The sequence below is a fragment of the Leuciscus leuciscus genome (assembly GCF_965113295.1).
Source record: "Leuciscus leuciscus genome assembly, chromosome: 5".
Classification (NCBI taxonomy): Eukaryota; Metazoa; Chordata; class Actinopteri; order Cypriniformes; family Leuciscidae; genus Leuciscus; species Leuciscus leuciscus.
In genome coordinates this window covers 32,255,847-32,272,870 of record NC_138729.1, presented here as the reverse complement: position 1 = coordinate 32,272,870, position 17,024 = coordinate 32,255,847, and the positions used below count along the sequence as shown (strand labels likewise).

General features: G+C 36.5%; 1 protein-coding gene across 2 annotated transcripts; it reads right to left on the bottom strand.

The window, feature by feature from the left end:
* Nucleotides 1-6,326: 6,326 nt before the first annotated feature.
* fbxw2 (F-box and WD repeat domain containing 2) lies at nt 6,327-13,066 on the bottom strand. 2 transcript variants are annotated; one of them, XM_082170583.1, is made up of 8 exons: nt 12,621-13,066; nt 12,208-12,289; nt 11,418-11,927; nt 10,483-10,677; nt 10,194-10,327; nt 10,016-10,102; nt 9,430-9,599; nt 6,327-8,064 (listed from the first exon to the last, which is right to left on the bottom strand). In XM_082170583.1, exons 3-8 carry the CDS (start codon nt 11,905-11,907, stop codon nt 7,773-7,775), a joined length of 1,368 nt encoding a protein of 455 aa, XP_082026709.1. In that variant the 5' UTR covers nt 11,908-11,927; nt 12,208-12,289; nt 12,621-13,066; the 3' UTR covers nt 6,327-7,772. The 2 variants fall into 2 exon arrangements, with proteins under 2 accessions (XP_082026709.1, XP_082026708.1); XM_082170582.1 differs by lacking the exon at nt 12,208-12,289 and having other exon boundaries at nt 12,621-13,065.
* Between the last annotated feature and the right edge of the window lie 3,958 nt (nt 13,067-17,024).

The window sequence follows — 17,024 nt, the reverse complement described above, 5'->3', positions numbered from 1 at the left end:
TATACATCTTGGGGGTGGTGGCACAGACTAGTCGACTAGTTGACTTTAATGCTCTGCCATAATGCTTTGAGCTTGAAGTTGAGTAGTCGGTGATCATGGCCGCAACAGGAGAATAAATATTTTTAAGTCTACTTTTACGCTCCATTTCCCACAGTTAAAACGACAAATAAATGCATACTCACTCAGAGAGCGCTCCACAAAATTTGTTTGATTATACCATCTGGATGCTCAAAATTGATCTGGAGAATGCACGTTTTAAACAGTTTATTGTACATGTAAGTTAATCGCTGTTCTAAACTAATGCTGCATTACGCACACACAAACAGTAACTCGCACATCACGTGCAGGTCGTGCGCACACAGAAACATTCAGTAGTGCAGAAATGTATTATCAACACTGATCTGTGATATATCAATAAAATAGATTAGAAACTGAAAAGTTCTAGCATTTCTTAGTAATTAAAACTCACTGGCTCAATATAATTAGAGAGACGCTGTCAGGTAGAATGAATTCACACACAATCACTCTCTCAATAAATTCAAAGTCTTTATTGGCTATCTTTATTTGTATCAGATTTAGAAAGAGCAGAAATCTGTGAGAAATGTATGACCAAAAGACAAAAGAACTGATCAAAAATAAGCTCTATAGGAGCAATAGCCTTGTGGGCAGGCTGTGTCATATGCCATTGTGCACAAGGCAACCCGTATGCGAGTCTCAGCTCCAGTTTATTTGTTCATTAATGACGTCATCATCGACTAGTCGATTTAAAAAATCTGAAGTCGTTCATCTCCTAATCTGCACTGCTCTTGGGTGTAGCCTGCGTCAAATCCTCACATATTGGTTGTTTTACAAGTTACACTCCTTGCAATTTTTTGTATTACTTATTAATGATATTTCAGTTTGTCAGAACACAGTTTCAACATTAAATTCGGCATTAAATGGAAATTGCAACTGATATTTCTTCTTTGTTGTGACGTATCAGAGTGAAGCAGCACATCAACCAAGACAGAATGCAGAATGGGACTTGATTTTGTCCAGTAATTGATTGGAAGGTGGCATTGCAAACTAAATGTATGAGTGAGAGGTTTCTGGAGGGGAGGGATTGAAACTTGTCTGGCCATTGGACAACCTTATCGCCCTGCCCTCATGTGAGTACACTGTAAAAAATTTGCTGTAGTTATGCAGCTGTTTGCCAGTAACTTACTGTAGATTTAAATTTATGTTATTTACTGGCAACAGTTTGTTCAAAGTTAAATGAACATTAAACATGAACAAGTCTTTGTCTTTACAGAATAAAATTATAAAATAAAAATCTAATGCAAAGCATTCTGGGAACCAGAAATCTTCATCAACCTTTTTCTGTTTTTTTTCCTTTAGATTTTGGTTCCCAGAATGCTTTGCATGAGGCTGTTATTTTAGTTTTATTCTGTAAAGATAAAGACTTGTTAATGTTTAATGTTCATTTAATTTTGAACAAATTGTTGCCAGTAAATAACATCAATTTAAATCTACAGTAAGTTACTGGCAAGTAGCTGCCAGTAATACTGTAATTTCTACAGATTTTTCTAACAGTGTAGGCTACATGACATCAGAGCAGATAGTCGCATTGTTAATGTTTTTGATCAAAAGGGCATATGTTTAAACTAATAATAATAGTAATAATAATGTGTGGATAAATCATTCACAATAAAATCAGCATTTACATTTTTTTTTTATAATCTATTGTGATTTTATGGTGACTTTAAAAAGAAACTGGTGAATTACTTATTGCTGTTGTGAAATTTAAAGCATTACTCTATCAATATTCATCTGTCATATTGAGTGCCATATATATATATTTTTTTAAATGCTATTTCAGCTAGCTGTTGTGTCAGGTAATGCTAATATTGGTTATACATAACCTTTCTGCAATGTGTTAACCATTTTTCATCAAAGAACAGATGAAATTTGTTCCATGTGGGACATCATAGCTCTCATGTCCCAAGACAGTTCGACCAATTAAGCCTCATGTTTGATGATTAAAAGATAAATCATGGTGGTCCTGAGCAGAGCTTTTATTCTCTCATTGTAGATCATTTTACATTCGTGTACAATTTATAATCTATACTGTAACATATTTTGGGAAACTGACATGCAGCTGTTGGTCACTATAGTTATCAACATCAAGTTTTGGTTTTCACCTTCTCATCAAGTACACTCACTACAACACTGAATACAAGTGTAAACATTTTATACCATGAACTGCATTGATGATTAAGTGTATATCACATGTGTACCAATGCCAAAGTAAAGCAGTTAACATCAGTAGCGAGTGTAATGACACCAGCTCTGTCCCTCTCATTAGCCCCATGTTTTTGTTGATTTGTTTAGGGAGGGGATATGAGATGTAAATAAGGCCTCTGTTGCCTATTGTATCCTGTATCTGTCCCTCTCCCTTTCCTCCCCCTTCTAATTATCATCTCGGCTGGAAAGTTCCCACAAGGCCTGAATGTTTTTTTACCATAAGCCAATCAAATGGCATGAAGGCAGGGCAGTGTGAATGATCCATTGTCTGTCCATGGAGAGCTGGAGAGAGGGGAGGAGAGTGGAATTGTTTGGGCCTTGAGTTCACCACTATCAACAGATGACACAGTGAGTTTCTGAATAAGTAAAAGAGTATAAACAAAACTCAGAGATTTTTATGTAACCTTTATTGCATCTGTGTTAGTTCTTGGTCCGATCATTACAAAATTGCAAGAGAATGGGTTTGAAAGACTGCTGAATCTAAAATTTTAGAAAAACAATTCTTCAAAGGAATTAGCAGGAGATAGAAATCAAAAAAGTTGATTTTGGACAACGATTTCAGAGAACTGAATAATGTTCAGACTAACCCTAACCCTATATATCCATATCTATCTATCTATCTATCTATCTATCTATCTATCTATCTATCTATCTATCTATCTATCTATCTATCTATCTATCTATAGAACAATTTGGGAATTCGCTGTAACTTGCTAAAAACCTATATATATATATACTATATATATATATATATATATATATATATATATATATATATATATATATATATATATAATTATTTTTTTTTGGTTTTTAGCAAGTTACAGCGAATTCCAAAATCTTTCTACCACCTGTATCCTCAATGGCCTTTCTCCTCTGTTTCATGTTGACATCAGCATACCATGGTTAAATGAATGTCATCACTAGCAGTAATAAATCGATGTATACGTCTACAGACATAAGTTTTCCTCACATTGACTTCAATTCCCATATGCCCACTTGGGTTGTGCATTTGGAATTAAGTCTCACACACACAGTTAGACAAGCTGATGTAAACCATTTTGAGGAGCCCCTTAAACTCTCAGAAAAAAATTACCATTAGGGGTACAACATTTTGTCAATGGGGCAGAACCCTATAGAGACAACTTTCATATTCACCCCTAAAAGGGTGATACACTCTTAAAAATTAAGGTTCTTTATTGGTATCAATGGTCATGAAGAACATTTAATATTCATGGAAATTGTCCATTGCACAAAAGATTCTTTATACTGGAATAAAGTTATTCCGATTTTTAAAGGTATAGGCTACACTATGGTTTTTTTGGTTCAAAATGTATAATGAGCGAGTACATCATGAATCCATCTTCCAAATCGTAGTTTTGTATTATCATGAATCACTACAGTACGCCTATAATAAGTGCTTTACCTGCGTGACTCGTCATATACATAAACAGAGAGAAGTAGCTCCGACTTCATTGTTCTTCCGCAAGACGCATGCTGTTGCTAGAGCGCCAAAAGTTACATAGTGTACCTATAAGAAGTAAAATGGTTCTTTTAGAAACTGTTTTTGCTGCAAAAAACGAATATTGACTATGTATTGCTACTCTAAGATACTTATATGCACATTTGTATCGTTACTGATATACAATAACATAAAAGATCCAAAATGACAGGGCAGCATGGGCACTGGGACATTACTTTTGAATTTGAGAAAAAAATGTAATGTATAGATAGGACTGGAATGATAAAGATAATGAGATTGAGAAATTATGTAAGTCTAATTTGCATTTCCTGCGTGAGCACTGCAGCATAACATCTCAGAGCACATAAACTGACAACTATATTGCAGTTCCATAGAACATATTATGTATTTTAATCATTACAATGATTGCTCCAGCCGAACACAGTAGGCCTACTGAGATGAGTGCAGTAAAAGTGGGAATGTCCTGTCTGATGACATGCACACACTGAGGGGAGGAGAATAGAGAATATGGCTGAGGGCCTAACCACAATATCTAAATATTGACTGTACAACTTGTAATCATGTTTGGTCTGCGGACAGGGTGAAAATAAACACCAGTGTGTGTGGTGTTCTCTCATCCCATAATAGAAACAGTGCAGACATGCCTTTTCAATATGTTTAGAGCACTCATAATTGAACATGTTTAAATCATTAAAAGGATTAGAAGAAACGTATCTCATCAAGACTTAATATGCTGTGCTTGTCAATGATATTTGTGATTTTAAGCATATGGAGTTCATCAGTGGTCCTTTGCATTGTAATTGCTTGTGGTTCCAAAGCATACTGATATAAATCTTTTTATGTGGGTGGTCTTAGGAATGGGATTTTACTGTCTTAGTGTAAAGACAGTAAAATATTGTATGTTGTTTTATGTTCTATGCTAAGCATTTCAAATTCATCTTCATTGTTACATTTGAATAATTCACTGTTTGGGGTGGGTAACAGCTTTCCCTGATCCTTCCAGTACTGGAATGTCATTGAGCAAACACTTAGAAAAAAGAAGAAGAAAAAAACATTAATTTGACTAAATATCAGCATTCAAGCAACATTTCCCACCAATACTGTTGGAACATAAGGAACATTTCTGAAATAATAAGAATTCATAATAATTCAGTTTATAATTTACTTAAACTGTATAAAATATGGATACACAACTAAGTTCAAAACTTCAAGAATTTTGTACTGTGCCATTAAATGTTAGCATTCAAAATTATGATAACACTTTACAATAATGTCTCATTGTTAACATTAGTTAATGTATTAACTAACATGAACTAACAATGATCAATACATTTGTTACAGTATTAGTCTTTGTTAATGTTAGTTATACAGCTCATTGTTTGTTCATGTTAGTTCACTGTGCATTAACTAATGTTAACAAATACAATTTTTGATTTTGATTTAACATTAACTAAGATTGACAAATGCTGAAGAAGTATTGTTCATTCTAGTTTATGTTAACTAAAGTTTAACTAATTAAACCTGATATTGTAGTGTTACCAAAATTACTTTCAGCTATAGTTCATGTCCCTCTCCCAGCAATAATAACAATGGATATAACCAATCTTTGACTAAATATCTACTATGAGAAAGCAGTTCTCAAGGTAAGTGGATAATAAAATGGAGTTTAATTCGATCCTTCATAAACCATTTTTTCAAGCATTTTTTCTGTTTGCTCATAAGGACAGAAAAGGTATTTTGTATGGTCAAATTAATGAGTAATTGGGACTGCTTGTGTAAACTGTGATGTAATTGAAAGTTTTGGGATTACGCAATATTAATGCTTAGCCCAAACAGCCTATGAATTCTGCACTGAGATTGAGAGGGAGAGACAGGTAATAAGAGAGATATGCCATGTTATTCTTCTGCCTTTAACTTCTTCCATTGACCTTTGGAGGGGGTAAAGGGAGGAGCGCGAGGGGGAGCTTGGGGGAAGAAAAAGAAGGCGAAGAAAGGAAGACGACGGGGAATATAAATTAGCTGAGAGACAATTGAGCAAGAAGAGGGAAAACTGAGATCAGACCGAGTGTACGCAAATATGGCGTCGAACTGTGGGAACGACACTTACATTTACACAAGCTCTAAGTTATTTCGTTACACTTCTACATTGAGTCAAGGGGCCGTCACCCAAAAAGGAAAATTCATCATTCACTTACTCTCACAAAGTTTAATAAAAAACAATATATATTTTGTTAACTCTTATTGCCACACGATGTCCTCGCTGCAGCCTGTAGTGCAATGACGTGCATACATCCAATACAGTTCTTCCTTCTTTTACCACATTATATGTGTTGCAGCATCGCCCTCTAGTGTGCAAACAGATTAAAAGAATGTTTGAGAAAGGCCCCTGTAATTCTGGTTATAACTTATAATACGATTGTCACTTGCATTGTGGTTCAGCGACCTGGAGGTTCTGTTGACGCAGAGCTGGATTAACTTGATACATCACATGCAAGAGAACATAACTAGATGTTCCACATCAGGAAAAACAGTAAACATCATGAGTCAAAAGAAAGTCAACTTCTATCATTAGCTACTGTCATTTATTTGTAAGACAGCATGTTATTTTGTTATACAAACAACAGACCTGAATTCTGCTAATGATGGATGGATGCCATTACTGTCTGTGAAGTTAGCATTACAGTGAAGTAACACATGACCAGTGCATACAGACGTTGTAACTCCCCAATGACATTTTCGGATAATCATATTTTTACCCAGTATCTGTCCACTGAAATATGTGAGCAACATGGTGAGAAAACATTAAACTATCAACCCCCCCAAAAAACTTATTCATTTGTTTTGATGGTTTGGGAAAATAAAAAGTTTCATTGTTCTAATGTTCCAGTAGGATATACAGAACTACAGAAGCAGATATATAAAGTGACAAAGGCGGGTTAGCCCTGGATTATGCTAAAAATAAGATCAGTCTTTAAAAATAAAGATTAAAAATGAACATTCAATGAGATTCACAAGAAACATTTTTGTGCAATCTAGTCTGACTAAATAGTGGTAAGACTAACTCTTACAGTGTCGATTACATTAGGTTAAAAAAATAAGCATAAAACATTTTTCTCTCATTGAGGGAGGATTGTAACATTGGTTTTCAGAATGTGACACTGTAAATGCAAAGGGTTAAGTGTTAAAATAAATGCACGACTAATTAACTGAATGAAAAATAAAACCACGGGTCAGTAACAGCAAGAAGCCACCTCTGAATGACCTTCATATGAAACCCATTTCAGACTGCATTTTATCAGAGTATTTTCAAAAACTCAGCAAAATGACCAACACAGATGTTTGGGGTGCAAGCCAGCGCTTAGAGACGCAGAGGTCTGCAAATTCAAATTCTTCAAAAGGAAATCGTAGATTTAAGGCAACATTTCTCTATCTACAGGAAAATTCCTGATGTTGTAAATAAAGCAAATTTGTTGAAAAGGTAGCACTCAAAACAAAAAAAACACTTCATTGTCAATCTTGGTGATTGTGCTAGAAAAAAAACAAGCCAGCTCTACTGCTCATGCTTGCTGTGAAGATCTGTGCTCAGATGGTGCTGGAGCATTTCACTACCTCTCACTGGTGTGAAAGCAAAAGGAGCTGAAATCTGAATGTCAGTCGGAACTCTCTTAAATCTTCAACAAACAAAAGCCTTGGATTGTTCACATCATGGAGAGAAGTTATGGTCTGTAATACAAATCTTCAGATGTCTCCTTTTCTATAAATTGCAACGAGTAGAATGCGTGGTTTGCAAGTGAATAAGAAAGAGTGAAGCAAGAGTAAATTCCTAATCTGAATGGAAACAAATGCAAAGAGGGGTGAAAACACTTTGGTCCATGCATTATCTAACTTGGTTGGCTATCATTTCTTTTTTCAAATTGAGAGCACCCTTTTTTCTTCTTTTTGTTGTGTTCATAAAAGTTTTGCCTGATTTCAGAGCACAGGGCTAGTATTCACCACCTCTGTGTTTCTAGCCGTTCTCTCTCCAAAGAACCAGATGAATGCTATGGTCGGGCATGCTGGTGGCGAACACCAGGCCCGAATCGTTCTTGCCGTCCAGTCCGTTGAGCCAGGAGGTGACGCCCGGTAAGAAACTAGAGCCACGTTTGGATTTGCGGTAGGCTGGCAGTGGCCAACGGCCCACGGTGACCTCAGTCCTCAAGTCCATAACATAGAGGTGGTGGTTATCAAAAAGCAGAGCGAAGATATCACCGAAACCAAGCAGAGAGAGGCTGGAGGGTTCCTGCTGTGGTTTGATGACTCTGTAAATATGAAAAAATCAGTAAATAATAAGCACAAGCTGCCTTTTATTAAAACAGCATTTTATTAAAACGGCCACAACTGGGCGCAATGAGCAAAATATGAATGCACTGTATTCAATTGTTTATTCAAAGCAATTAAATAAGATGACTGTCTGCAAAAAAAAAAAAGAAAAAAAAGTGCATAACATTTAAACTAGGGCTGCACGACATACCCCTGGTTTTACAGACAAGGTTTAAGCTAGTCCCAGACTAGAATGCATGTTTGAGCTGGTTTAACTGAAAGCAACTTACACTAGCATATCTTAAAATATATCAGTGCCATTGTTTTGTCTCAAGATGCACACCAGTAATGTTCTTTTCTAAGGCACCTTTATAAAAGCTATTTAAATGCCCTAACTGAACTAGAGCCTAATCCCGGCTTAATCTAAGCGATTTCTATTAAATCAAGCCATATCGTTTTAGCATCGATATGTGTGTATCATTTTATCATTTGCATGTGTTTTTGGTTATGTCAGTTTAAAAATTCAAGAGATTTGAAACCATTCAAGCACAAGACGACGTGAGAGAGAACTCACTTCGAAACTCGTGAGCTGTTTTCTGTGAACACACACACAGAGCAGCACAGAAAGCACGCGAACACAGAATTCAGTTCTCTTTTACGTCTATTTGTGCTTGAACGGACACAAACATGTACAATTACGTTTGTTACGCCTGTTTCGGTGAGTATCGTCGTAAACACAGTCGCTTATGTCTTAAGAGACTGTAAACAACTAAAACAGATGTGTATCAGTATAATGGATCTGTGCATTTGGTCTTAAAGTGACAGTAGCCTAAAATTCCTGCTGCTGTCTGTCATTAATGTTAATAAAACAACAAAATACAAAGAGAAAATCACTTTTGCAGCTTTAACAAAGATTAATTATATTTAATTTATACAGTGAAGACAATGCAGTTTTGATTATTCAAATTCTGTACCAGCATGCTGTTTGACAAGAATAAATGAAGAAGAAAAAAACATTTAAAAAACATTACAGTTCACTCTCTAATATAAAAATATTCAAACTTAAAGGGATAGTTCACCCAAAAGTGAAAAGTTGACGGTAGTCATTGATTTCCATAGTAGGAAAAAAATAGTATGGATGTCAATGTCTACCGTCAACTGTATGATTACCAATATTATTTAAAATAATCTTCTTTTGTGTTCAACAGAAGAAAGAAACTCATACAGGTTTGGAACAAAATGAGGGTGAGAAAATGATGACAAATTTTTCATTTTTTGGGTGAACTATACCTTAAAAAGGACATTTGATTCAACAGGGTTATTAGCAGCTTGGTTAAACAATTGAGGGGCTGAAATGAATGTACCTGATGACATCAAAACTTGCAAAGTCCCACTGATATATCCCCAGGTCTGAACAACAGACAATGTACCGGCCGTCGAACTGTAATCGTGGCTGCAAGCAGACACTGCGGTCTTCTGACACGGATAGGGTCTTTAAGCACTTACAGTTGATCTCACACCCTATAGGCCACACCTATGGAGAAACAGAGGCAGAACAGATAAATACTGCGCATATGAAGTTAGAATATCACATAAAAATATTGGCTCAACTGAAAGTTCTTTTTGTATGCTTTTTTTTGTAGTTAAGGTTACAAGCTCTCTTGCCACATCCTTATACTCATGTTTTGAATGTGATTCATTAGGGGAAAAAAAAGAGAAAACACAATACAAAGTTCAAGATTAAATTTACTGAGAGTATTTTTTTTTTTACTACTAATGACAGGCCTAAATGCAACAATAGAATCATTTAACTGCAACTTTACATTTAAAAACAACTTTACATTTAAAAATCACAATCTAATTGTTTTAGACATCAAACTTCACACTGAACAGCAATTTGAAAAACATTAATAGAGCTTGAAAAATACTTGCACAAGTGATTTACATTACCTTTATTTCATACTTATCAACACTCAGTAGTATGTAGTCACCAGGACTGTGCATCATGGACTCCACTTGGCTTTTTTGAAGGTGCACCTAAACCAGAGCAGATGTACAGAGTACATCTAAATAATAATAAACTACAATGCTTCATACCACAATCAGATCTGGTCAAAATAAGTCTTACCTTAGTGACCCACTCTGTGTGTCCAGTAAGAGTGTTGACACAGGTTCCTGCAGACAGGGACCAGACTTTTACAGTAAAGTCTGCTGAGCCGCTGACCAGGGTGTCCAACTCATCGTTGTAGTCTATGCTGAATACTGCAACAACAGTAAAACTGTTTTTTTATGCATATGCAATGTCTTGCTGCCGTGACATTACCATAAAGGTCAGCAGTGACAAAACCGAAATCATAAGCAAAATCTTTAATCATTGATCTTCTTTGTGCTATTAGCCGACAAAGCTTGACACCAACCTGCCCCAGTATGTCCTCGGAATTGCTGGATTTTGGCACCAGTGCTCCATTCCCAGCATGCAATGGTGTTGTCAAAAGATCCTGTTACCAGTTTCTGCTCATCAAATTTGACAGTGGCACAAGTGTGGGTCTGAATGCCATAGACGCACTGACCTGTGCGAACATCCCATAGTTTGGCTGACAGGTCATCGGAACCTAAGTGGAAGGACGTCTACAATCAGCGAGCCACTAAACGTGATCTTCATTTAAAACAAGCAATAACTCCATGCTTCATCAGTAAACCACCACCCATTCATATTTAAATTCAAAATAAATGAATTTGATTATGTGGATTCAAAGAACAGTGTTGGTTTAGTGCGATAGAGCAGATATGGCTAGGTAAAAATAAAATTACAGCCTGATTGAGTTCAATCTATGAAAAGACTTAAACCAACCATTTAATGCACTTCAGATTAACATGTCCTATCATTTTTACTGACCCTAGGATTTAACAAGAATCCATAAGAAGCACAATAACTCATTCTCTTCCACACTGGAAATTGAAAAACTGAACTTACGAAAGAGAAAATTAGCACATAAATGTCGCAATGTAACAGAAGTAGCAATCTTTTCTACGTTTTTTGAATGGATTATAGAAACATCAATTGTGGAGTGGCTACTTGCTTCTATTTGACAAAGACAGATCTGAATGCAAACTTGAGGATGAATTTAAAAAAGGGATGGGGTCTAAATGATTGGAGAAGTCTGGTAAACATTACACCAGAGGGAAGTCAAATTGACAATTTGATGACAAAAAATTTGATTAAAAAAAATAATTTGATCAATAAGATGCACTTATAAATTAGATGAATTTAGGGTGAATTTCCATGCGGACTGGATCTCCTTTTCACCACATGACCAGGAAAAAAAACAACCTCTATTAAAAGGTAACGTACCTGTGCAGAGAAGCCCATCCCGGTAGTAGAGAGCATATACCCGAGCACTGTGTCCAATCAGAGAGCTCGTCTCAAACGCATCCTCCTCATTCAGCTGCTTCATGCGCAGTTTGGCCTTCAGATAAACACCCTTCCAGTGCCCCGCATCCTGGATGGACTCGTCGATGCGCCAGCCGAGGTCTCGACACACGCTCTGCCACACTTCTGTACAGGTATTGATGACCTTATTCCACTGCTTGCACACCAGACAGCAGGTGAGCAGGGTCTGGGGGTCCAGCCAACGGAGCAGGTAAAAAGCCAGCTCTAACGGCAACAGACGCAGGAAATCCCGCTTCAGCAGCGCTTCCAGCCCGTTGGACAGGTGTCGCAGCTGGGCAGCGCCGCTCAGTGAGATGAGGTGGTCCAGCGATTGGTTGCGCTGCTGGTCGCTTAGCGCCAGGAAGGAGGTGGAAACCGACTCCAGCCACCTCTCGAAAGCCGCCTTCTCCATGGGCACATGAGGGCGTCTACCTGTTGACAGATAACAGCAGGTTAACATATCAGAAACATACTTTTTGCATTGCATATAACAAACAATGATATGCAATTAAGCAGTGCCATTTATATACAGAGTAAAAATAAGACTATAACAACTAACAAGAGAAAGGAAAGAAAAAACACCTTCGGATTACATAATGGAGGTCTATCAGAGAAAACAAACACTTTCCACTCTGAAGCAACCTTTGAATAATGTAAATGTCATCAATATAAAACATGATGTTGAAGGTACTCATTTATTTGAAGAACAAACCATGACGGTGTTGTTTCGAAGTCTGTGTTCCTCCTATGCTTCATATGGACTGTCAAACCCTAAACCTAACCCTACCAGTAACCTAAGGGGAAACGGGGAACAGATATAACGGTAAAACAAGACTGAGAAAAAAGATGAGATCTCCATGATTACTTGACTGTCATGTTAACAGAACCTGACAGGCTGTCATGTAATTGGAATGCAGCTTTCTGGATTCCAAAAACATTTGACAAAAAGTCGCTAGCTAGCAGGCCAGAGACTTTATTAAACACACACACATACCGGTATAGGCTATACATTTTTGTTGACCAACTTAATCTCAATAACATGGCCTGCAGATATTCAAAGAGAATACATCTTATAAACACAAGCTTAACGGTGAATATAAAATAGAGTAAGCCAGAAATAATCACCATTTCCAGTAGAATCAGTCTGTGGAGAGCGCTAGCTAGCCGCGCTAGCTAACAGGTGTCAACACAAATCGATATCGCTCTACAAAAGATAAACTTTTCGTTTTTGCGGTTGAGTCACAGTCTGGCCTAACATTTATTTTTAGCGACGAACAAAGAAAAAGAGAAACTCCAAGCTAGCTGACATCAAACAAATCTCTGGAGTCCTGAGCTAGCATTATAACATACAATACAGTGTGAATCTAACGGAAACGCTTTGACTTTAAATTTATTCGATCTCTGTTCGTTCACATTTCAACGGCTGTGTTATTCCGGAACGTAATATCATACGTTAATTTAATGCACATTATTGTTGTGTTTTTTTCTGTTTGTGGAGTTAGCTGGATAGGCTAAGATAGGAAGCCTCCGTTAGCAATGAGGAATTATAGCGACAGGAAGTTGCAGGATGAGCAATTTGACACGAGCGGGAGGAAGTCAGGAGGAGTGTCCGCCTGTCACTTTTTCAAACCATGACTTTGAATGAGTTTGCATTCCTTAAATACTGTGTGCAAAAATTATGTGAGTCATATGCAAAAGCATAATATGATGCTGTAGCTAAAATATCTTAATCGAGTTAAAGTCACACAGATGGTGTTTGTGGCCGGTCATTCACCGCGTGGTAAACAGGGGGCACACTATGCCAACAAACAAACCATAGCAACAAACAGAGAAATTTAGTGTACGTCCAATATTACTGTTTTTAGCAAACTCAAATTACTCGTTGTAATTCGTATATTATATACATTACATATAGCTAACGTTACTCGTTGTATATTATTATGGGCTACCATTCAAAAGTTCGGGGTCGGTTTTTTTATGTGTTTTAAATGTATTCTCTTATCTGACATAATAGCTAGGCTACAATAAAACAGTAATATTGTGAAATATTTTGAACTGTTTTCTATTTTAATATATGTAAAATATAACTTCAGCATCATTACTCCGTCTTCAGTGTCAAATGATCTTTCATAAATCATTCTAATATGCCGATTTGCTGCTCAAAAATATTGATTATTATTATCAAACAGTGCCGCTTAATATTTTTTTATAAATATTAAATATATGATATAAAATATATTACATATATTTTTTTTCTTGAGTAACGTTACTATAAAGTTTAAAAGAACAGTATTTATTTGAAATTAAATGTTTTGTTTTTACCAGGGGCGCGGGAAGTGGGGTGCAGCCAGCACCCCTGTTTTCACAGGATTGTAAATGCAACGCACATTTGTGTTGTTAGTTATTATGTTAAATGATGTTTATTAAAACATACGCACAGAGTGTTACGTCATATTGTCGTAGCCACGGGTGTGCCAGGGTGTGCCGGTGCCACCCACAGTGGTAGCTGGCACACCTAAAAATGGATGCAGAATTATTTTTTATAGTCTCAATAAAAAATGTTTTACTAAACTTGGGCTATTGTTGTTTATTTAGAATATATATATTTTTAAATCAACCCTTACACGCGCAAGTTAAAAATATTTGAACTGACCCCTTGTTTCCATGGCGACGCGTCATGATTGTCACGTGACACACCGCAGCCACAATAACTAACAGACGTATCGCTATTCGTTTTTCCTTTTTTATTAAAAATATTTACAAACTTGCTTACCATGTAAACTATCTGATATTCCGATTCTTCGTTTAAAAACCTTTATAAATTATCTTGATCTATAACGAGATGAGCGCTGCAGTTCAGAGAGTCCTGTCAGCTGGATTTACAGCACCTGAACTCCACAGTTTCTCCCGAAATACATGAAAGTAAGTGGCTGTTGAACTGGGAGAAGAATAGAGTAACTGTTAAACTTTATAGTTCCGCTATGTGTGTCTGACATATGAATAAAACATGTCGGCAAATTACATTCGAATAGATTGTTTCAGCTGCTTCCATAGACATTACTGTGTATTTTACAAACAACAAATGTATTGTTTTACTAGTACTTATGTGTATTTAAATGTCTGAAACATAAAATAAACATTATGTGGTTGAAAACACTGCATATTAGTTGTGATATAATGACAAGAGTCCGTCTCTGGCTCAGCGCCAGCCAAAGCGCGAAAGCAGTTTGAATCTGGCAGTTCTGTGACGTCACAGAACATTCTAACTCATACTCTCAGGGGCACAGAAATAAGAATCCAATATAATTATGGTGCCATAACGCTCAAAATGTTAAAATGTGATTTACAGTTTAAATTATTTTCGTTAAAAAAATATCTGCCGACATTCGGACTGCCAACCAATCAGCAAACAGCAGCTGACTGTGACCCCCAGCAGCTCCCCAGAGATGTTTGCCGCGCATATAATCCTGAGTGTAATGTATAGTTATATTTTATATAGTTTTATGGTTATGTGGGCCATGGTTATATGGTTATGGTTAATAATTTTGCACAGTAATCTGACAATAAAAGTGGCACACCCAGATTTTCAGATGCACACCCAGAGTCTCTTTTCTGGCTACGCTATAAATAAATTAAATGATTAAAATGAAAATTATAACCAGATTAATGATTTCATTACAGAAAACTGTATGCAAAAAATGTGACAAAATTGAGAATGAAATTCAATGATTTCATTTTCACAGCATTATCCCTGTCAAATTGAAAAATAAAATGCAATTGGTGATTTCACATTTCATTTTCACTACAGTCTCGAGGCAAGACTGCCAATATTAAAATGAAAAGCCAAACGTGAAAAGGAAACTACAAATACAGTTTGTACAAAGCTCTTTAGTAACGCTCACGCAATAATAGTGACACAATTCAAATACAAATGTACATTTTCGTTTTCATTTTAATTCCTCTTTTATTTCACAGTTTTCATTTTCAAAGACAACCTGCATGCAAATTCTATGTTAATGAGTGGGCGTGGCTTATTCTAGTAACGGCGCTGAGACACGCCTTCTGTAAAGCGAAGTCGTCGACGTCCCGTGTGCATGATTTGAATGTGTGAAACGAAATTATTTAAATGTGATTATATTGTAATCGAGACGACGAGATATGGCGAAATCTGTTAGTGAGCTTTTGCGGGAAGCTGCCGCAGCATTAGAACGTGGAAACAACCAGCCTGACCATGTTAGTTATGATGTTAGACTCAGACTAGACCATAATCGACGATGAGGTTCATTCATGTATTAGGCTGTTTTGGAAATTCAACTATTTGGGTGTACAGAAGTCTTAGTAACACAATTTCTACAACAATTATAGCTTTGTACAAACTGTATTTGTAGTTTCTTTTTCACGTTTGGCTTTTCATTTTAATATTGGCAGTCTTGCCTCGAGACTGTAGTGAAAATGAAATGTGAAATCACCAATTGCATTTTATTTTTCAATTTGACAGGGATAATGCTGTGAAAATGAAATCATTTAATTTCATTCTCAATTTTGTCACATATTTTGCGTACTGTTTTCTGTAATGAAATCGTTAATCTGGTTTTAATTTTAATTTTAATCATTTAATTTATTTATTTAAATTTGGCAGAAAATGCCTTCCATACGTGCGTGCATAGGGTCCGCAGCCACAAAAAAAAAAAAAAACTCCACAGCCGCTCTACTCGTGAGCGCACGTCCACCTTCAGTCTTGTGTAAGCTTGGCACTAGGCACATTTTTTTGTTCATTTCTATTTCCTGTTGCTGTGAAGCCCAATAAGGCAATAACCCTTTTATTTTTTAAATGTATAGCCTACGTGGGACATATGGTAGCATCGCAATCAAGTGACAAGATTCAGGGAGGAGTTTTAGTTGAATGGCTGTGCATCTGTTGAAGAGATAGTGTCTCTGCTGCATGTAAACACAAAACAGTCCCACCCTGCCATACTGATACCTACCAACTGCTGTTAACAACATGTCCACCAAGGCATGACATGACAGAAGTGAGGTGACCCTACATTCCAAGGGCTGAGGGTATCTGAGCCCAAGCAGCCCGTTAAAATTAATGCGCTGTCAGGTGAGGCTGAGCCCAGATAGCAAGAAAGTGTAGATATCTGGTATAATCAGTCAGCAAAGTTCTCATATGGGCAAGAGGAACTTTGACTGGGAGTAGTGTTTGCACTGAGTAATGATAATGATATTTAGTAATATTATTATTAACAGGGATGTATTTAATGAAATCCTGGTTAACCATATACGTTTGACCATGTGTTAATAATGAGATCATTGTTTTGTAACATACGGCAGATTTAATTGAACTCTAATGAATATAACAGTACAGAAGTTAAGCCAAATATGAAAAGGCCTAATATATTTTCTTTTTTCTAGTGCCTTTCGTTTTCTGAACCAGCTTCCATTAATCATGGGACTGATATTTTCCATGATTAACATCTGGTTGGTTTAAATGATTATTGAACAATGCCAAGTGTTCCATTTGTGAAA

Bases quoted from the DNA above. Each gene is read 5' to 3' on its own strand.
- fbxw2 (XM_082170583.1), bottom strand. From the start codon at position 11,907: ATGGAGAAGGCGGCTTTCGAGAGGTGGCTGGAGTCGGTTTCCACCTCC. The intron at 10,678-11,417 runs GTACGTTACCTT...CCTTCCACTTAG, and splicing joins GGATGGGCTTCTCTGCACAG to GTTCCGATGACCTGTCAGCC. The intron at 10,103-10,193 runs GTAAGACTTATT...GCTCTGGTTTAG, and splicing joins ACACAGAGTGGGTCACTAAG to GTGCACCTTCAAAAAAGCCA.